This window comes from Colossoma macropomum, unplaced genomic scaffold (assembly GCF_904425465.1).
Source record: "Colossoma macropomum unplaced genomic scaffold, Colossoma_macropomum, whole genome shotgun sequence".
Classification (NCBI taxonomy): domain Eukaryota; kingdom Metazoa; phylum Chordata; class Actinopteri; order Characiformes; family Serrasalmidae; genus Colossoma; species Colossoma macropomum.
Genome location: NW_023494784.1, coordinates 30,681,649 through 30,703,310, shown reverse-complemented (window position 1 = coordinate 30,703,310; position 21,662 = coordinate 30,681,649). Strand labels below are relative to the sequence as shown.

General features: G+C 41.0%; 1 protein-coding gene across 1 annotated transcript; it reads left to right on the top strand.

The window, feature by feature from the left end:
• Window positions 1-3,717: 3,717 nt before the first annotated feature.
• Window positions 3,718-21,305, top strand: LOC118810670. The gene is made up of 15 exons (XM_036574627.1): window positions 3,718-3,869; window positions 4,605-4,732; window positions 4,926-5,088; window positions 5,380-5,592; window positions 8,504-8,665; window positions 9,077-9,208; window positions 9,510-9,587; window positions 15,355-15,422; window positions 15,767-15,850; window positions 15,951-16,017; window positions 17,047-17,245; window positions 17,994-18,201; window positions 18,294-18,426; window positions 19,078-19,607; window positions 20,884-21,305. The coding sequence occupies exons 1-15, from the start codon at window positions 3,785-3,787 to the stop codon at window positions 21,109-21,111; spliced, it is 2,478 nt and encodes an 825-aa protein (XP_036430520.1). The 5' UTR covers window positions 3,718-3,784; the 3' UTR covers window positions 21,112-21,305.
• Window positions 21,306-21,662: the final 357 nt, after the last annotated feature.

Sequence of the window (21,662 nt, the reverse complement as noted above, 5' to 3'; positions counted from 1 at the left end):
GCACATCTGAATTCATGTAAATCGTATGCATACTTTCACAGACAGCTGATGATACACAGACAAAGACCAAATAATCACTACATCGTCAAAGATAATCTAGGACAAATTCTGTGTGCAAGTAAAACAAAACTAAACACAAACGTTATATAAACAGAAGACTGCCTATGTAGGTCAATGCCAAAATACAACCCCCCCGCACCACTGTTCCCCCTCTCTCTTTCTCTATCTTTCTCTCCCTCTGTGGATTTCCTATGGTAAAAGCTTTCAAAACGTTGATTCCTCTGCATGCTGAACTATTTAACATGCTGACACCTGGTCTCACTTTAATGTTGTTAAATGTTCGACTCGGGGGATCAAAACATTTTAGCACTTATTCTTTTGAAAGTTCAGTATTGCCACATGAACTCCGGTACACATCACTGCTGTGGGCTGCGCTTGCTGCATTTTCTCTACAGATGTTTTAACAAAAACAGGAGAGAATCTGGAGGGAAAACAGATCACATGTACAAAGGAAGAGTAAACTGTAAATAATAGAATATAGTATTCAAGTGTCACAGCTTCAAAAGAAGTGAGATGCTTTAAGAAAACTGTTTGCAGTAGAGGGACTTGAGAAGACAGTGAAATATTAGATGTGTAAAAGTCTGCTTTTTACTTTCTCTGGTCTCAGGCCAAAGTGACATGTCATACCAGTGTTACCCAGCCCCTGCTGTCAGCTTCTAAACGTACCACTCAGCGCTTATATCCATACCACTGGCCTGCAGAGGAGGAGCACTATGTGACCCAGTCTGCAGGTGAAGGTCTGTCCACCCTAAACAAATGTGTACAGACCCAGTTATCTGTTTGTGGAACACTAAGTGTGAGCATTAATGTTTAATTAATTTCATGTTTTTCTTCAATTACATTAAGATACATTATATGTCCAAAAGATTGTACACCCTTGCTCACACAACATTTTTTTCTGAAAGGGTATTAATAGATAGTTTGAAAACTCCAACTCATCCCAAAGATTTTTAATGGTGCTGTATCACTCCAGAGAATTTCCCCAAAGCTAGCCGACGCTTGGCACTGGGCATGGTGATCTCAGACTCATGTGTTGCTGTTCCAGAGCATCCCATTCTATTGGCAACACTTTTCTAAAGCGATTATACAAGCTGTGTGCAGTTGAACACCACTGCCAGTGATGGGTGGCCAAGGGTGGCCAAATACTTTTGGACATGTAGTGTAGACTCTTAAAGAAGGGGCTTCTTCAGGGGTATTTTAACCAGGTAATGGTTATAAATAGAACCACAAACAACTTCAACAACCATTTGAATGCTGACATTATTCTATGCATGGTTAAATGGTTATTCTCCATGATGCCTTTGTATATGGTTCTTTAAAGAACCGTTAAAAAAAGTGCTATAAAGGACCCAAAAGGGTTCTGACATTGTCCTGCCAAACTTATTTCCTGTCAAAATGGCCAAGTTTTTCATTTTTCAAAAAGCTGCAGGGATATTTTTCCACACTTCCAAAGTCTTAGTCCATGGTTGAATTTTCTGCTTCTCACGATCAAAGTTATCCCAAACACATTCAGTGGTGTTGAGGTCTGGACTCTTGGGTAGTCAGCCAGTTGTTCTGAGAACAAAAGCAGCTTCTTTGTTTGCTTTACAAATTTTTTTTGTCTATTTCTTTTTCTCAGTATGGGCTTTTTGACAGCTACACATCCTTTCAGACCCAGAGTTGCAAGAGTGGAGCTTGATTTTCTCCCCTCTCTCTACCAGGTCTTACACATTTGTTAGAAGACCAATTTTCCCCCTCAGACTCATCTTTTAATATTTTTTGCAATGTTTTTTTCTAACTTTCCACTTCCTTATGCAAGTGAAGTATCTCATATCTAATCTCCTCAGAAACATCTCCTGAAAATTGAATATCTTGTACTTAATGGCCATTTTGACTGTACATTTAATAAATGAAGGGTGGTTCTCTGACTCAAGTCACTGGCATAGTACTGTGGAACTATTTGTTCTGCTCGCATAGTGTTACCATGTAAGAAATACAAAATTTTATTACAACAGGGACAATTTGCAACAGTCCCATTACACAATGAATGAAAGCCAATAATATTTCTACAGCAACGGCTCATGTTTCAAGGCTTCAGTGATTAAAATTTTTACTTTTTTTGCAGGCGGGGAACACCATGGTTCCTCCACAGGTCAGGGTAACTCTGTGTACCCCAGTTCAGGGCAGGTGAGATACCAGCCCCGTTTCCTCTGCTTGCCGCGGCCCCATAGGCCTCCGCCAGGTTCTCTGCCACTCTTAGCCCAGAGTCTGGCACCCGTGCACAGTGAGGACAGGCCTCATCTGGCACCAGGTATGATTATGCTTAGCAACCTCAGTACACAAGTACTGCTTAGCATCAGATAAAGGTTGACTGCTTTCACAGTCACTCTTTGTTTAGATAAATGACATTCACCACAGCACACTGCAACACGGCCAAATACAAAGAGCATGCCGTTCGTCAGGAATTATTTGGTTTGGGCCATCATCTTATTACAGTAGCTTCCATTCAAATGGGAGATAATTACATCTTTTAAATATGTGTACCAAACATTCGCCTATGAATGCCTTCTATTCATGGCTAGGGGGAAAGCACTGCAACCAGATTATTGCTTATTCTGTGCCCTTTTAGCAGCAGGAGTACACCTAAGGAAACAGAGAATTTTCTAGAACCATAAAGTGCTGACCAAAGTAGAATGTCTGCAAATTAACCCAATTTTATTCCTGATTTTTCAAAATTTTAACACTGCAAATAGTTTCACCACTGCCTATTATTGACTATCAGTGAGACAACATACCACTGTACCACTGAATTTACATGTAAGGTCTGTTTACAGGTGATCCTGTGACCCCTAAGACAAAAGGTCCAGAGGACTTGGCAGTTAACAAAGATGCAAAGACAAGTTTCAGGACTGCCATGGGAACGTCGAGAGTTCGGATGAGCCCAATCCCTGAAGCAGAAATCAGTGCTAAGGAAAAACTTACAGGATGGCCTGAAGATCAGACGGTCAGTGTTGTCACACTGCATCTTTAGCCAGTACTGTGCTCATTCCATTTAATTTAATCTTATTTAGACTAATTTAATATACAAGGTGACAATGCAGATTAGAATAAATTGGGTTTGAATGCATCCAGCAGAAGCGGTCCAACTGAAATGGAACTATCAGTGTCGGCATTTTTTTTTTCTACCTTAACATTTGTCTTTTGTGATTTGCTTCTATCTGGCATGCTGTAAATGTGACCTCAGATCCCTGCTTGTTTTTTCTTCTTCATGTAATTCCTATGTAATTGCTCCTCAAAGATTTTCCATTCTTTCACCGTCATCAGTTGAGATGTTTGGAAAGGTCCATTTATAACGAATCATCTGACCATTAACAGCATTAGTTTCTACTCATTTTGCATCTCCCTGTATCACACTATTATTAAAGGTGGCATTTGGCCTTTGAACGTGGACCTAATAAAATAGAAACAGCATGTATAGCATTTATTTGAGGTTGATCACCTGAAACTTTTCAAACAGTATCAGTGTCATTGACCACTGTCAATTTTTTTCTTTGTACACAATTTGACCATGACTTCAAAGAACCTAACCTTTTCCTCAATAGCTTTTATCTCTCTTACTTTGACACACACTCACCAGGTTACAGAGCATTTGACTGGCTACCCAAAGGACATAAGTGGTCAATGGAAACAAAGTACAATAGAGACAGGTGGTGCAGAAAGTGGCCACTCTCTAAGACCAGCTTATATGGACTCCTCTTTGGGATGCAGTCACCTTTCAAGAGTCAACAACTACAGAAGACACACAGAGGGGGCCTGCCAGCAAGGCCCAGGTAAGTTCTATCTACCCTACAAAATAGACAACAATAGGCACAATCTAAAATTCCCCTTCAGCAAACTCAATACAATCACTTGCAATGTGATGAAGGGCTTCCCAGCTGAAATACAAAGAATGGAAAAAGAATTCTTAAGATTTACAGAAAATGCCCACATTTCATACAGATTATCCAACCATGATGCCATTTAGCCAATATATATTCTGATTTGTCAGTTTATTAGGTACATACTAAAAATTATATCTTATACCAAAACTCAAGGGCCATTTTATCAGGTGCACCTACCATATCCGTGCACTTTTTAGGTTTACAGTTGCTGACTTTAGCTCATTGGTTGATGGCCAATTTATTAGCCTCCCTCTACCCCACAGAATGGGACCACCACGTCATTCTCAGTACCACAGTGACTCTGAAATGATACTGGCACGGTGGTGTGTTTTGCGGTTGTATGAGCGTATCAGGTGCAGCAGCATTGCTGAGGTCTTTACACACCTCAATGCCACTGCTGGGCTGAGAACAGTCCTCCAACCAAAACTATTCAGCAATCAGTGCTCTTGTGGTCAGAAACTGACCACTGATGAAGGCCTAGAGAATGACTACCACAAATTGTGCATGGAAAAAGATGAGCCATAGTCTAACTGTACACCTACAAGGTGTACTAACAAGGAAAGTGTCTACTGAAGTTTCCAGTAATTGCCACCTATAACTTGATGTGTTCTGCTCCTACTTTAGTGAAACAGAATGCCATAGACATACATGCGAAGAAAACCAATGTGCCTCCAAATCCAGGCCTCGACTTCTTCCATCTACCTCTCATTAACCAAGCTTCTCCTTCAGACTCAGACAGCAAGGACCAAAGAGTAAGTGAACACTCACAAGACAAAAAGTGTGAGACTAGTATTTCTTTTCTCCATAGCTGCCGGTTGGTGAAACAGCATTCTTTGTATAGTGCGTCGTCATTAGTGTAGTATACCCATCTAAGTGGTCACTGAGCAATGTACTTTCTAGTTGTTAAAGTGAACATGACTTACATGACCGTAAGATGTTTTTAAGGTCAAAGCCAGGAGTAACACTAGAGAAAACCACAAGGATTCAGTTCCACGGCTGCCAGATATACATCTCACTAACACCAACACAGAGATGCCTGGTCCCAAACTGCCAGAAAGAACCATACTTAGGAAAGTGCTCGTGCTGCTCCCTTCACAAAAGGAGAAAGGTGAGACTCAGAAGCCATAGGGTACACTACACTGTAGTAACCATTACTACCTTAGAAACCCAGCCCTTTGGCCCTCCTGAACAGCACTTTTGGCTGTCTCTGTTGGCACACACCTGACTCAACACATGAGCTAATTAAAAAGTAATGTGTGAGTTAAAATAAAATACATTATAATCACTTCATTTCTTCATCTTCTCCTGCCTTTCACACACGTCTCTGTATCATGTTATCACCCACTTTCCTTATAGTAAAAGCTTGCCTTAAGGATCTTGTCTCCTGCCTTTGTTTCAGATGGTCTTCAAGGCCTTTCTGAGGATGAGGATGAGAGAGAGGATGGTCTTCCTGAGAAGAAGGAAACGAGGGAGAATGTCCTGTGTGGAGGTGTGGAGCAGAAGGGAGGAGTAATCGTGAGAGGAGGAGAGAATGAGCCTGGTGAACATGGCTGCCAGCTTAAAGCCACAGAGCAATACCAACTCATTTGGTTTGAACCTGAGGAGGACAAAGGTAATGAGATTCATCAGGATGATAGATTTTCTAACCATTCATGGGTCTATATTCACTATATTATGACACTGCAGGGTCGATTGACACAAGCCCAAGTAAAAGCCACGGCACACTGACCCAACGCTCCCTAACAAAAAAACAACATTATAATGTGGCCAGTCGGCTTTGGCCTGTTCCAGTACAAGAACTGACGAGCCAAAGGAACCAGGGGGAAAAGTGTAAATGAAGGAGAACATTCTAGAATAGTGTGAATGGCAGAGAACTCCAATAATCAATCACACACAGATATGGGACACAAACCCAACAAATGCAAAATTCTAACAGGTCTTTCATTACTGTTATGTCCGTCAAGCGTTCAGCTCAGACTGCTTGAGTTCAAGAGCACAAAGGAAAAGTTAGAAACACACAGAGGAGAACATTTGAAAAATGTTTTTTTTTAAATAAACAGGCTTTACAAGACGTTCAGCACAGACACATTTGAGAATTATAAAATATGAAGGCCGGCCAATTTATAGCAGTAAAGAACATGGTTGGCTTAGGGCCATTGTTTTTTGTAATCTTAACAACTATTATTTTCTATTATGTTATTAAATATAATTATCACTGCAGTCGTGATTTTATAAGCCACTGAGTCAACTAAATGCACCTCAAGAAGTCCTATTGTGTTATATCATATTCTGGATTGAAGTTTGGAGCTGTATTATTCTCTCTCTCTCTCTTATACACATATATATATATATATATAAATAAAAGGAGTGGAGGAGTTGTCTTCACATCTCTTTCTTTGGACAGTAACTATATATATATATTATATATATATATATATATATATATATATATATATATATATATATATATATATATATATATATATATATATATATATATATATCTCGTTACTGTCCAAATAAAAAAACGTTTCTCCTTTTTTGTCGATTTTTATTTCTCTACGTCATTTGAACACGGCACTGTTCCTTTACTTTACTTTATTTTGACCAATAGAAATGCCCCAAAATCAATTAGAGTAAAATCGCTTTACATTAACTTACATTAAAAGTTAAGGGTGTTTTTGCCCTCGCCTGTAAAGTTATCATTTTGGAGATGCATGTTTTTCTTTGGACAATGACGATATGTGTACTCAGACAAAATAAATATACACTCCTAATTCATGATTGAAAGTGTAAATCTCACTTTCTCATGGCACATCTTGTTTGTAGGTAACATGCTGACAACTGCAAACTGATCAACCAAAACGTAAACGTGAGAATGCTGCCAGAGAGAGATCTGGACTTGTTCTGCAGATATTAGGATAGATTAATACAGTTCCAATCCAGAATTTCATATAACACAATAGGGCCTTTTGAGGTGCATTCAGTCGACTCAGTGGCTTATAAAATCATGACCGCGGTGGAAACCTCTTGAGAAAAGATAAATCTATGATTTTACTGGCTGGTTATGCTCAACTTAGCTTCATTTCTGAGAAGGAATGCAGAAAGCAAAGCAACAACGTACAGGCAAATACATCATGCTCGTTTTTCACAGGCTACTTAATATCGAGTCCTGTGTCTGGTCATTTTTCATCCAGATGTGATGACAACTTCTCCACTCTTATTTGTTCACATTCAAGTGTCCCCACATGGAATCAAAACAGGCTAAGCCTTACAGGTCTGAAGTGGTTCCTTCACTGTAGCTACACTATCACAACAGCAGCAATGAAGGAAAAGCACAGCCTCCCTCTGAGGAGTGATCACAGCCTCTCCATGTACGGATCAACCTGGGCCTGGCTGCAGCTAAATAGAGCCTTTAGAACAGGGTGGGCGGCGGGGCGAGCGACGGGGGAGCAGCAGGGCTAGTTGACAGCAGGGTGCTGAGGAGATCTCTGGGGGTGATATGATAAATAACAGCGCACTAGCTGAAGTTTGCACGTCCCCTGCAAGGTTCTGGGGCCAGACCACCAAGGCCAAAACACTCTCTACAAGTGCAGTGAAAACTAGACTGGCAGGGAGACCAAAGGAGGAAAGAAAAACAGACAAGTTTACAGAAAATCAGTGTCATTTTGCTCTCATACCCTCAAAAAGCAGAAGACAGAAAGGGGTGAAGATAGATGGTTTCAAGGCCTGCCACATCAGCAAACCAAACAGTAATCAGTTGTCTCATTTTGTGTAGCGAGTAAGACTTTTCCAAAACAAATCCTCTAGCATATTGAATTTCTGCAGAGGTGGGATTTCCACTACCAGTGAGATTCACACTGCTTAATTCTGCTGAGAAATAGTTCTGGAATCATTATGGAACTCAAGACTTCAGGAAAGAGAAAATGTAGTCTTAGTAACAGGGTGAATTTTTGGAACTTAACCCCTATATACCAAAAAGCACCCTGTAGTTACTGTTGTATACCTATGTGTGATTTACATTAAATAACTGTTCAAATGTACATAATGACATGGTTAAATCATTAATTCCATTTACTTTTACATACTTTTGATTGAAATTCCTCTGCTTGTTTTAGTTTTCTATGATTATTAAACATATGCACTGGGCTTCCTTCCTTGTTGGACATTTTTTCCAAGGAAGTACATGAAGTCATACAGAACAGAATTTGACAAGAGTTTATTATTGATTTGTATAATCAGAGTGACGACTGATTTGTGACTGAAATTCCTAATGATGTACGTTCTGGTCAAAATGTTAGTTTGTGACACAAACCAAATAAAAATCCTCATCAGCTTCAATCGGCTTTGTAAGAACACATTCTTAGCATATCAAATAAACACAACAGCATTCAGAAATTGTGTAATTAATGAATAAGAGTAGATAAAACACTTTGAGTTGGCATTCAAGGGTTAATATGAAATTGCAACATGCTTTTGCTATTGTTAGTGAACACTGTGACTTCTGTTTATTTCCATTTCAGAGTATCAGACTGCCCCGGGCCTACTGCCTCCCCTCGTAGGTCGCAGGGGTCCTGGCAAACAGAGCTCTATGGCACTCTACAGACAAGACCCCCTCGACCCCACAGACCAGTCCGAGTCTCAGCCTGGCATCACCCGAGGCAGCCTTCCTTTGGTGCTGAGAGGTAACACACAAGTGATTTTTCAAAACCTTGTAAAGAGTTACCTAACCAGCTGAAAGATATCCAGCAGTTATCCAAAGAAACTGGTTCTTTACTTTTCCTTTCAAATCCTTTGTGAATACTACCTGCGTTAAGGGTTAGATGAGTTGTAATTTGACTCAGTCCTTGCCTCTCCATTCAATCAAAAGATATGATGTTACCCATGAAGGCAAGCAGCCAAGGAAAGCATGCTTCTTTAGAACACTAGAACATAGTCACAGAGTCCAAATCCAGTTAAGTGATTAAACACATAGCGACTGATTCCACAACACACAGCAGAAGTAACACTGAGGGATTCGGAAAGTCATGTAATCTTTTCCTTGATTTCATAATTCCCGATTCGTCTTCTGCTCCACTCTATTGTGTGTTTTTCAGAGTGTGAAAAGGGCAGAGCACTGGGCACCTTAATAATGGGTCCTGCTGGGGAAATCATACGCTTGTCTTTCTGGGATGACTTCACGGACACTGAGGACCACACAGTTCTGGATGATGCCACTAGAGAACATGGTAATCAACTCTCTACCTGACTTTTTACTTTTTTGTCCATAGACCACATGAATAGCGCTGCTGTTCTGAAATAATAGAGAAAGAAAACTGAAATATTATAATGTGGTTTGTTTTAAAGTTGGTTTCTACAGATGTAGCACAAGGGCTGGTAACAGTCTTTTAGTGGAAAGTTTGGGTCAAGCAAAGTGTTGCGGAGAGGGTGAAGAGGTCAACTAGGCATGAGAAAAGACAAAAACGGTGGAGCCAGTCAAGAAAGAAAGGGAGGAAACAACCTGCATAATGTGCATTTGTCTATCTAAAGTTCTCAGGGTTATGACGTCCGAGGGAGTTTTGGAGCAGCCTTGGACGATCTTGCTGGAAGAGCAGACTACACATCCAGGTTAGTGTCTGCCAAAGTAAGACATCACCATCGATCAGTAGTGCTAATTTCACAATACAGCATGACTGTGTTTGTAAGGGACACCACAAAGTTGGTGGAATGGTAAATGGAGTCATTGAACTGGCTTCAAACCGCATTTTTCAAGGAGACTATTGAGTTGAGTGTGCTGGCGTTAAGTCACTGGTTCATTCCTCATTCCATGCCACTATATTTGAAGATATGATCAGCAGAATGGTTTTCCTCAAAGACTCCATAGTACCACCACTGCCCCATACCAAGTGCTAGCACACACATATGAACACATACAGGTAAAATTAATAGCATATTACACACACATACAAGACAGAGGGGGAGGGGGCTGTGTGTATGCTCCACATCTGGTAGTGTTTTGCAGGAGTGAGGTATCCCGGCCGGAGAAACTCGATCCCCCCCCAGGCCAGGGCCTAATCCCAGCCCTGGAGTCTGTGTGACTGACAGAGGCTGTGTTTTCTCAAGCCGACCTCTGGAGCTGCTCTGTTTCCTTTATCCTGTCACTGGTCAGAAACCCAAACCCCCAACCAACCTACTCTCTTACCCACCCAACCCCCTTCCCTTCCCCTATCCCCTCTATCTACCCACGCTCTATCCTTCACCACTTCGCCCCTTTCCCTCCCCAAAGCTGGGCCTCCTCAGAAACAGACACTTTCTAAATAAAAATTCTTTACGCAAATGGCCAGTATAGGCTCTATATGCTGGAGTAAAGTGGCCCAGCTCAAGAGCTTATGTGGAATACTACGATGAAATGCTGCTTAATAATCTTGTGTGGTATGTTTTGGACTGAAGCAGCATAACAACCTCATACAGTGTCAGCAATCTGCACTATTTTCACTTGAACTTTGATAGGAGAGAATAAAAAAAACTCAAAAATATAAGCCATGCTCTGGAGAAGCTTCTACATGCCAGGCAATTCCCTGCCACGAAAAAGCAGCCAAGTAAATTAAATCAAACATATTTGAGTTTCACATTTCAGCAAGTTCAGACACAAACAGATAGACATGGCTGCTAATTTAAGCATTCAAAAAGATCATTGCTGTAGACACTTCTGGGTGTTAATCTGAACTCTAAAGCCAATGCGTGTGCCCGTGGAATTAGCAGGAGATGTTTTATGCCTGGCTGTCACAACACTGACAACGTGCTAACAAGTTTGTAACCGAAAATAGTTAGTGTAGCAGAGTCAACACATTGCGATCTGGGGTGTAAGGACTCTCAGGGTTACACTCTTAAAAATAAAGGTGCCAAACAGAACCAAAATGGGTCCTTTGGAGTGAAGCCATAGAAGAACCATTTTTGGTTCCCTAAAAAACCTTTTTGGTATGAGTGAAAAAGCATTTTAAGTTAAAGGAACCACTACATAATGCAAAGGTTCCATAACAAATGTTCAAGCAATGAACCATTCAGTAGCCTTCATATTTAAGAATGTGCTTATAAAGTAAGCCTAGACAAGAAAAGAAGTTTGAAAGAATTCTGGGAATTCTGTGGCATGTTCATCTGAGGTCAAAACAAACAAGAACTACAGTTATACAGGCTGATCAAACAGTTGTTAACAGTTGGGTCAGAAACTAGAACCACTACAGGGCATTATGTCTAGTGGACCAGGCCCTAAAGCTTTTAATGGGTGCTTTGGGAAAGCGATTTTAGAGTGAGACTGTACAATTTAAGGGGAACATACTATTGCAGTCAGACATGATCAAAAGCCTGCGTTTAAAATATGACATTAAAACACACTAATACCAGGTGAGCAGGAACACGGGTGCTAATATGAGACGATCAGGTTCAACCCTTGACATAAAACACTTAAGTGTTTCATTTACACAGCAAATAACTTTGGCACTAAAGAAAACTGCATATGACCACAAATAGTTGCCTACATGAAGGAGAGCCTGAAGAATGCTTCTGATTTTTTCCCCCATTTTACAGTTCTTAAGTTATTTGAGCTTTTAAGTCACTCTGGAGAGGGAACAGTAAAGGGACCAGAATTTACACAAGCTATCTGTACCATCAGCTTGAGCCTGATTGGGGAGAAAAGGTGTGAAATAAAAGTGCCACTTCAGGTTAAAGCGATATGTAGTGGCCTACATTCCATTTCCACTGAATGCTTAAAGAGGGGTCTGGCAGGGGTGGAGGGGCTTTCATAGAGAGAGAGAGAGAGAGAGAGAGAGAGAGAGAGAGAGAGAGAGAGAGAGAGAGAGAAGGCAAAAGAGAGAGATGAGAGTGAGATGAGGCAAAAATGAGAAAAGAGAAAGTAAGACAGTAAGAAAGGGGAGAAAAAGAGACATTAAAAAAAAGAGTAAGGGTAAAAAGAGTGAGATAAAGAAGGAAAGAGAGAAAGAAAAGGTAAGAGAGGAGGAGAGAAAGACAGAGAAAGTGTTAGAGAGAAACAGGAGACAAAGATAGAAGGGGGAATAAGAAGAGAGAGTGAGACAAAAACAGAAAGCAAGAGAGAGAAAGAGGAGAAGAGAAAGAGGGGGATTAAATAAATGAGAGACAGACAGTATTAGTATGCAAGTGAGTGAGTGGAAGTAGAGCGAGACAGTAGGGGGACGGAGACTGAGAGAGAAAACGGCCGATTTTTGTTGCCATTACGTGGGATTTGAGTCATGGTGGATGAATAATAGGGGCGGCTGATTGAGTGGTGGTTCAGTTTAGGGTGTGCGCGTGTGTGTGTGTGTGAGATCAGAGAGGCTGGAGGGGTGAGTGGAGCGCGGAGAGACGATCACAGCCGGGGTTTCGCTCACTGTGAACGCATTTCCCCAAAAATGTGGAACAAAGTGCAGCCCAGCTCTCTCGAGGATGGGGTCGATGCTGCACTCAACAGGGCCTGAACAGCCAGAGAGAGGGGCTCCCCCTCACTCTCTCTCTTTCAGTCTATCTGCTTAACACACCCTTTTCCCCTTCTCCCTGACTTCAAAGCAGTCCTGGAACCCATTAAAACAGACAGACTCGTCGAAAAATAAACGCTGCCTCGCTCGTGTGGTGGTGCAGAGGGAAACGGCCCTGCGTGTGCGTGTGTGTGTGTGTGTGTGGAGGGCTGTAGGCTGCAGTCCACTGTGCTCTGCTGAGTCTGATCTACCCACAGGCGTAAAGCAAATACCACAGATCCTATAGGCAAACACTGAGCATGCTCACTGAGTCTCAGGGCTCTGGGCAAAGAGTACATAAAACAAACATGTGAACATTTGAAAGAGTGCGTCCATGCATGTGAGTGTGTGAGTGTGTGTGTGTGTGTGTGTGTGTGTGTGTGTGTGTGTGTGAGAGTGTGTGTATGTGTGTGAGAGTGAAGGAAAAAACAGTAAAAAAAAAAATAAAAAAAGAAGAAGCAGTTGATTCTGGTGCTCACTGTGCAGTATATCAACGTCAATACTTCACTCTTTAGGCCAGATTTAAGGGAACATTAAAGTTTTTGTGGAAATAAACACCTTAAAGACAGTCTATACGGTTGCTGTTCTATAGTAAGTATGGTATACATGGTTTAGTGTTCAGTGTGGAAAGGACTAATCTAAGAGCTCCCTCTATTGGAATGAAGCTGTATTACTTCGGGGAGTGATGTATAGGCTGTGTATACAATATACATTGATTTCATTATTGTTAAACCTGAAAAATAATACCTTGTTTTAGTTACTTCTAAGCACAATCCGTCATATGTTTTAAATGACAAAAATATTTTTCTTCTGTAAACTCAATATAATGAGTTTTGCCTCTAAAAAGTTTTCTGATTTTTGGCTTTGTCACTGTGCTCCAGTGGGCAGGGAAAAAATAACATTAAACCAATAATGTCATATCACCACCCCTACCTGCCAGAGACCACTATACTAGACCACCACAGACTTTTACAGATTCACGTTGACTTTAAAACCAACAGTCCTACAGATTATGAAATGTAATCTTCAGCTTAGATGTCTTGATGGCATTTTGTCTCTTTCCTACTAGTACAAAAGCAATGAAGACGTAAGGTCAAAAATAAGCGGACACCTCTTAGTGAGTTTTAGCAATATCCACCGCTAATAGACATAATGAAGCATACAACCATGCCATCTCCTCAGACACTGACTGTAGAACTGATCTTACTAAAGAGCTCAGGGACTTTCAATGTCATAGGATGCAACTTTTCCGAGTCAGTTTGCCGAATTTCTGCTCCGCTAGAGCCTCTCTGGTCAACTGTAGAAGCTGTAATTGGGAATTGGGAACATCTAGCAGGCCACAGAAAAGAACCGCCAAGCGCTAAAGCAAGTTTACCTGCCCAAAATACATAGTGTCAACTGTAAAGATTAGTGGAAGAGGAATAATGGTCTGCGGCTGTGTTCCATGGTTTGAGCTGAACCTTTAAGCTCTCTACGGCTTACAATGACATTCTAGAGAATTGTGTGCTTCCAACTTCGTGGCAATAGTTGAGGTAGGCCCTTTCCTGTTTTAGCATGACAATTCCCCCGTAAAGAAGCCAATAAAGAAATGGTTTGCCAAACCTGATGACTAAGAACCTGTCTGGTTTGCATACAGGCCTGACCTAAACCCCATCTGACACCTTGGAATGAAATGGAAAGCCAGCTGCAAGCCAGGCCTTATTGCCCAACGCTAATGCCTAATGCTCTTGTGGCTGAATGAAAGCGCATCCCCACAGCCAAGTTCCAACGTCTAGCAGAATGCCTTCTGAGAAGATTAGAGGCTGTTATTTCAGCAAAGCAGAGAACAGCTCTACATTAATGTGTCTGTGGTTTTGGAAAGGGATTTTTAACAAGCATCTATGGATACGATGTTTGGGTGTTCACGTACTTTTGACCATGCAGTGTTGGTGGTGTATTTTGTTTTCTCAAAAGCCCAGGAGCTACAAGGCTCACTTGAGTGAGTATGCATCCATCAGCAGTGCTGCAAGAATGTGCAGTGTTTTGGGTTCAGTAAAGTGTGACCTCACAGGTCAACTAGGGTCATGGAAGAGCAAGGTTTATGTTTTCACGTTTGAGACAGTTTGGAAGGAACAAAACGGGTCTCTGTTTGTATCATGTAAACATCATGGCGCTGCTACAGAAAAAAAATGCCCTTCTGTTTAGGCCTAACAAAAAAGAAATATACAGCTTACTTGAAGTGGGATATTTGGTTTAGGAAAAATGCACATTCCATGTATCATTTTTTTAAACCAATGTTTCTCTAAACTGCAGGCACAGAGCGCTCTGTGCATTCTTTCCTTTCTATGACTTATTGGTAACCTAATTCCTACTTAGTGCAGAGGATTAGTACATTAATGTTGTTTAATGCACCATCGCTAACCACGAGTACACTTTCGTTAAAAAGAAGCCATGTCTACAAATTGCATTGCTCATCAGAACTTTTGAAAACTGAATTTTCTTACTTTTCAGTAAGAAAAATACATGCAAAGGATTTGATAACAAAAACTAAGCTATTTGTTGGCTATTTGCTAATACTTTAGCAAATCCATCCTTATTCATAGAGGTTTAGGCCTTTTCTGGATATTTCTTTCGTACCCATTTTGGAACTGCCTCTGTCTCAACTTTTTTGGAACGTACTGGAAAATTTCAGAATGTGCATATATTTATAAAAAACAATGAAGCTGTTAAGATAGAACACTAAAAATCTGTTCTCTTTTAAATACAGGTTGAAGTGGATTTACAAATCACTTCTTTGTGTTCTTATTTGCATTTTGTTTATTGTCTCAATTTTTTTTTGGAATTGAGGTTTGTAAAAGAATTTTAAAATGTCTGTTCTGCTCTTCCTACAGACAGACGGAATTCCAGTGAACTGGAGGCTGAGCCAGATCACAAGGAAGAAGCTAGCTCTAACCAAGAGGTACGGGTCTAAATGACAAGCTCCAGAAGCACCTGAAGAACCAACTACCTTGCTGCAGAACATCTGCTCAAAGGATGATGTCTTATTACTTCACAGTGACTGATCAGCCCTGAGAAATAAAGACAGCTAAAACATAGTTTCTAAATACGCCAAGGATCACCCCTTAACAGAATCAACTGTACTGCTGCCAGGCAGATTTGATGATCTATAAATCTGCAAGGGCCTGAAAGAAGTACCGGCCAGCTGAACTAAGAACAATGAGTTATAATTTGTGAATGCTCTTCTGGAATTTTACACTGCTGATATGATTTTCACACTGCATGCCTGTGTGTACGCTTTCTAAGGACAGACCTGCTGCTGCTGAACATACTGAAGCAGTGAAGAACGCCGAACGTGGTGCAGATGGAAAAAGAATGGGAGAAGGACAGGTGAGTGTTCATGCCTCATCTCACTTGTATATACTGCAGCACCTGGTCTGGTGAGGTGTAATGTAATCACATCCAATCTAATCTCTCAATTTCTGCAAAGGCCTGTGCACCTGAGCAAAGATCAGGAAAGCTGAACCCCTCTATAGAAAACCAACCCTATACCAAAGGTAAGCAGTAGAATACTCACCTGTGTCATGTGTAGAGCAAGTACTGATCTAAGAAGATCCCTTTATATTCCTGCTGATTTTAATCTCCAATGATGAAAGCCTTTTCTGCACTTACTACATTAGTAATAACACACTAGCATGGCAATAGTCATCTCTGCACTGACTCCATTCTTCAAAACCTACATGAAAAATAAAATCAGTACTCTAATACGCAATAACTATGCCATATAGTAATTTTAATGCAGAGACTACTTCTGGTATTATTGTGAGCCACAACTCTGCAACCTCTCACACACTACACTAAAAATATTATATGTCCAAAAATATGCAGACCCCTAATTTATGAATTCAGCTTTAAGGTGCACCACTTGCTAACAGAGCATTCAGTTTTTTGTATAATCTCCATAGAAAAGCAATGTCAATAGAACAGGCCACTCTGGAGCATTGGAACGGTGTTCTCTGAAATGATCAGAGCACCATGCAACCATGTGATGAGCTGGAGCGATGTCAGTGATCCAGAACTTCCATCATCAGTACCTAACCTCACTAATACACTTGTGCCTGAATGCAATCAAATTCTCAAAGCAAAGTTCCAACATTCCTAGAAGAGCTAGCTTCTACTGCAACAATGGGGGGGTTGCAAACTTCTAGTTTATCCTTGATCTCAGAAGAAATGTTGGAAGAGCAGGTGTCTACAAACATATGGACATACTGTATTATAGTTGGTGTAATACGCTCAGTACCACTGTTCAGCATGTACAAATCATGCTGGACCACTGAGAACATTGAGGAAGTTCTTAGTTTTGGTCTTTAAAGTTTAACTTGATTGAACAAAGTGTAAAATGCAACACTGAGATCTTACAAATAGGCCACTTTCATATATATTAAAATAAGATGTGTGGTATGTTTAATATTCCAAATCCTAATAAGTGTAGTTACTGGAACCTGATTGTATGTCAGTAGGGTTTTTTGTACATACTGGCTCTGCTTTCTAGCATATGACAAAAAGATATGTGGTTTTGCCTTTAGGGGAAGATGTTGAGATAAAGAGAAGAGGAAGGACACATGGTCTGCAGCCTGAGGGTGGTGCGACACCTGGGTCACCAAAGCCCAAAACCACGTCTGCTAGCAGCCCTCAAAAAACAACTCTATCCACCCCCACAGCTGTGGAGGAACGTATTCATAAAGCGAAGCCTGGAAGCCAGACAAACACAAACAAAGATAATATGTAAGTAAAGCTGTTAAAGTATGGAATAATACACCACATAATACTGTTTATATCACAAATGCCCTTTCTCTCTGTATATTCAGCACTTTAAAAACAACTGAGGGGCAAATAATTCTCCTTTATATACCATCCCAAGAAAAATACAAATACAGCAGCAGCCTGGCTGCACATTATATTTTAAATATGATGACGAAATACTACTTATACTAGAGCAACAGCAGAATTTCTCCAAGATCCCTCAGAGTTCTCTCTGTATTTGGTCACATTTCTCTTTCACCTTCTACTTCACAGTCAAATAAAACTTTCTCCCATGCCTGTGCTGTGGCTTTGTTTTGGGTGTACACACACTCACACACACACACAAGGTCGCAGCATAAGGTCAGAGGTCAGGCTCGGGTCAAACAGCCCGGCTCCGCAGGGTTTGGGGTTCATTAATATCTCGTCTAATTACTGTTTGCATTCCTCTCTCGCCCGTCTCGCCTCTGCATCCGCCTCACTCTCCATCACTCTTTGACTGTGTCTCAAGTTTCGGCCGCGGCCCCTCTCAGCCCCCTGTGAGCTGTGAGAAAGCAGAGATTAGAGCGTCTCTCTCCATCATAGCGCTTTATCACTAAATCTCTCCCACTGACTCCCTCCCTCTGTCTCGCTATGCTGTATTTCAGCCCTAACACCCTGCTGAACCTTTATCACCGTCAATCATGTGACTCCAGTTAAGTGTTTTATAGGCTTTTCTTCTCGATTTTGACAGCAGGTCCCAGTTCAGGAAAGCAGGTGGAGGAGAAGAGGCAGAAAGTACCCAAATAAGGAAAGTAAAGAAGGAGGGAGAGGTTGATCAGCATGTCAGAGGAGGAAGAGAGAATAAGAATCCACAGAAGAAGACTGTACAAACAAATATGGACTCAGAAGAGTCAGAAGACGCCGTTTACACTGCAGACACATCTCCTGGCCCAATACTAGTGAGTCATACTGCAGATTACTGTACTGGCAGTGATTAATAACCTCTCATTGCCAGGGCCTGTCTTCATGCCTCTTCTTGTTATGTCTGCAGAAGAAAAAGAAAACAGCGGAAGAGGGTAAGAAGCCAAATGCATCCACAAGTCAACCAAAGGAGTCTGCAAAGCCACAAAACAATGTGAACAAGGTGAAAAAGAAAACCAAAGGGCAAGCAGCATTCGTTGTTGGTACGTTTTACTATTACTCCTCTGCTCTGTTTTTATTTATAAGTACAAAGTTGTACAAGGAGTTTCTCTTGGTGCAGGTGTATACATAAATTTCATTTAAAGGAATAGATAATGCATAATAAACAGCAAAAATATACAAATTAGATAAAAACTGTGCAAAAGTTGTTGGTTACGAATATAGCTATAAGTTACACAATATGTACTGTTAATGATGCTAGTATTTGATATATATATATATATATATATATATATATATATATATATATATATATATATATATATATATATATATATTTATACATACATACACACACACACACACACACACACACAAACAAACAATGAATTCAAAACATGCTGTTTTTGCAGTTTGTTTTCCATATATGAACTCTATGGACTGGGGAGTGATGTGAAACATTCGCAATGTTTACATCTAATTTTTTTTATTTCTAAAATGTACAAAGTGCAGCCAATCACAGTAGAATTATATGGGAGGCTCCTTATTTGTAGGATATTTGTCAGAAGATTATGGCTATGGGAAAAAAGCTGCATGCATAGTGGTTGGTCCACATTTTTAGAGATCTCACTAAGTGCTGAGTGGTGGTAAACACGATTCCAATATTCCAACCAGTCATTTTTCATCTGTCTCAGGTAAACCAAGGCAGATACAGGAAGTACAGCAGATTGCGAAGGAAGCAGATCAACCAGAGATGTCTGAGAGGGCAACGTTCAAAACAGAGGAAAAGGAAAATGAAGCTATGCATGACCACTGCTGCAGTGCTCCTGGACACAGTCTGGACACTGATCTAGTTTCTGTATATCAAGAGGACCATACAGATGCCGCTTCCCCCAGGACACATAGCTCTGCCACAGTCTCCTCCAGAACACATAGCTCTACTGAGTTCTCCTTCAGAATGCATGGCTCTGATGCGGCTTCCTCCAGAGCACACAGCTCCGCCGGGTTCTCCTTCAGAATGCATGGCTCTGATGAGCTCTCCTCCAGAACACATGGCTCTACTGCAGTCCCTACAGCCAGAGAGGGCTATCGGAGAACCAGTACAGCAGCAGAGGCTAAAGCCTGTAGTCCAGCACCACTCTCACTCACCCAGCTGCCTTCTCACTCTGCAGCCCCAACCCACCATCCTACTTCAAACCCCACCAAATCCGAGTCAGGTGTTGATGTGAGTCTTTGTTGAATTATTCTCAGGCTCTGTGCTGCCCTCTAGAGTATCACAATATAATACTCCAAAAACAAAACCCAGCTCTTCTGGAGGTGGGTTGCACTTCTCTGACCAAACATGTCCACTCTGTATCAATGACCAATTGTGATCCAGTTTCCTCAAGACATCTTAGCACATTTATAATCATATGGTACCACAACTGTTATTAGAATGTTGTAGCAGTAAGGATGACGTCCATTTGGTTTTGCGCTGAAGTTGAGGCTATTGCACCAAATAAGTAATGTTCACCAATTAGCAATGTACTAATTGCTGGACTAAATCATCACAAATCATGTTGCCCCACACAGTTGTCAAGTAATATCAAATAGACATGCTTCTGTGTTGTCTAACACTGTTTGATATACTGTTATCTATACAAATGAACAAAAGTGCAGATCAAACTAGAGAAGTGCACTTCCTGCAGAAAACAGTGACTGTACAGCCTAAGGTGTTGCTATGTAGTTGCTATAGTGTCTCTGGTGGTTGCTAGAGAATTACTATGGGATTCCAGGTAGCTGCTAAGGTGTTTATATGTCGTTATTATGGTATCTTGGGTGGTAGAATGTCGCCAAGTGGTTGTTAGGATGTTGCTAAGCAGTTGCTACAGTGTTCCAGATGGTGTCTTGAGTATCGCTTATTGATTTACATGTTGCCCAGGTGATTGCTCAGGTTTTGCTAGACAGTTACCAAGATATTCCAGGTGGTTGGTAGGGTGTTACTTCATAGTTGCTACAGCATTCTAAGTCGTTCCTTGGTTGCTGTAGTATCACAGATGGCTGATAGGGTGTTGTTAAATAATCACAAACCATGTTGCCTCACAAAGTTACTAAGTAATCTCAAATAGACCTGCTTCAGTGGTATCTGACACTGTATAACAATGTTATCTACAAAAATGGACAAAAGTGCAAACAAATGAAATGTTTGAAACAGCTGCTATTACCATTTGTAGCTATATGGCCTAGTTTTGATTTCATGATACTAACCTTTAACAAATAAGCTTGTATCACTTGTTAGCCTCATAAATGCAGTGCAAGACTTAAAAGGCAAAATTCTGAAAGCAAACATATCTTGCCGCCTGAGAACATTTGGGGGAAGTTGTAAATTTGACTGACTAAACTACAGATTTACCACTTAAAACAGTTTGAAAAACCTTACACAAACAACTATAATCAGTTAAGATGAATCCATTATGCGTATAACCCAGCCCATGAGACACAGATGGATTATATCTCCTCAGGCTAACTACAGCGAAGAGGCCATCAGCCTGAGTGACAGTAAGGCTGCAGTGCAGGCCGAGAAGGCTGAACGCCGCAGACTCGAGGTGGAGAGGAAGAGGAAGGAGAAAGAAGAGGAGTGGAGGAGGCAGCAGGAGAAAGAGGAGAGAGAAGAGAAAATGAGGCTGGAGCTGGAAGAGGAGCAGAGACAGAGAGCAGAGCAGGCCAAGTACCCTCACAGCCTAGACTAAAGACTCCCAGCAAAAACACATAACCAAAGTGGGGGAGAAAATTTGATACCAATGTTCCGATTTTACAATGTACTTTACAGGTTAAGGAAACTTGGAGAAGAAGAGGAGAGACAGAGACAGGAGCAGAAAGAAATGGAGAGACAGAGAAGGGAGAAGGCAGAGATGGAGAGAGAGAGGAGGAGGCAGGAGGAAAAGAGGAGGCTTCTGGAGCGGCTTCAGAGAGAGAGGCAAGAAGAGGAGGAGAGAAGAGCAGGTACGGCTTTCTGTACACTGGAGACTGAAATCTGAGAATATCTGGATTCAAATCTGAGAATATCTTGATTCAAATGCTGAGAGTAGGGCTACGTTCACATTACAATCCTATTGGCTCAATTCTGATTTTTTGTTCAGATTCAATCTTTCCGCCTTGATGGTTCACATTCAAGTTCATAAATGACCTAGATATGTTTTTAGCGTGTTAGGCCTCTGCCATGACATAACCCACAAGCACACCTTCTAATGTACAATATAAAGTAACATCACGCAAATGATCCACACGTGTCATGAAAACC

Excerpts from the sequence above, each read along its gene's own strand:
- LOC118810670 (XM_036574627.1), top strand. The coding sequence starts at position 3,785 with ATGGACTCCTCTTTGGGATGCAGTCACCTTTCAAGAGTCAACAACTAC. Across the intron at positions 8,666-9,076 it reads CCTTCCTTTGGTGCTGAGAG|AGTGTGAAAAGGGCAGAGCA; the intron begins GTAACACACAAG and ends TGTGTTTTTCAG. Across the intron at positions 18,427-19,077 it reads GCAAGCAGCATTCGTTGTTG|GTAAACCAAGGCAGATACAG; the intron begins GTACGTTTTACT and ends CATCTGTCTCAG.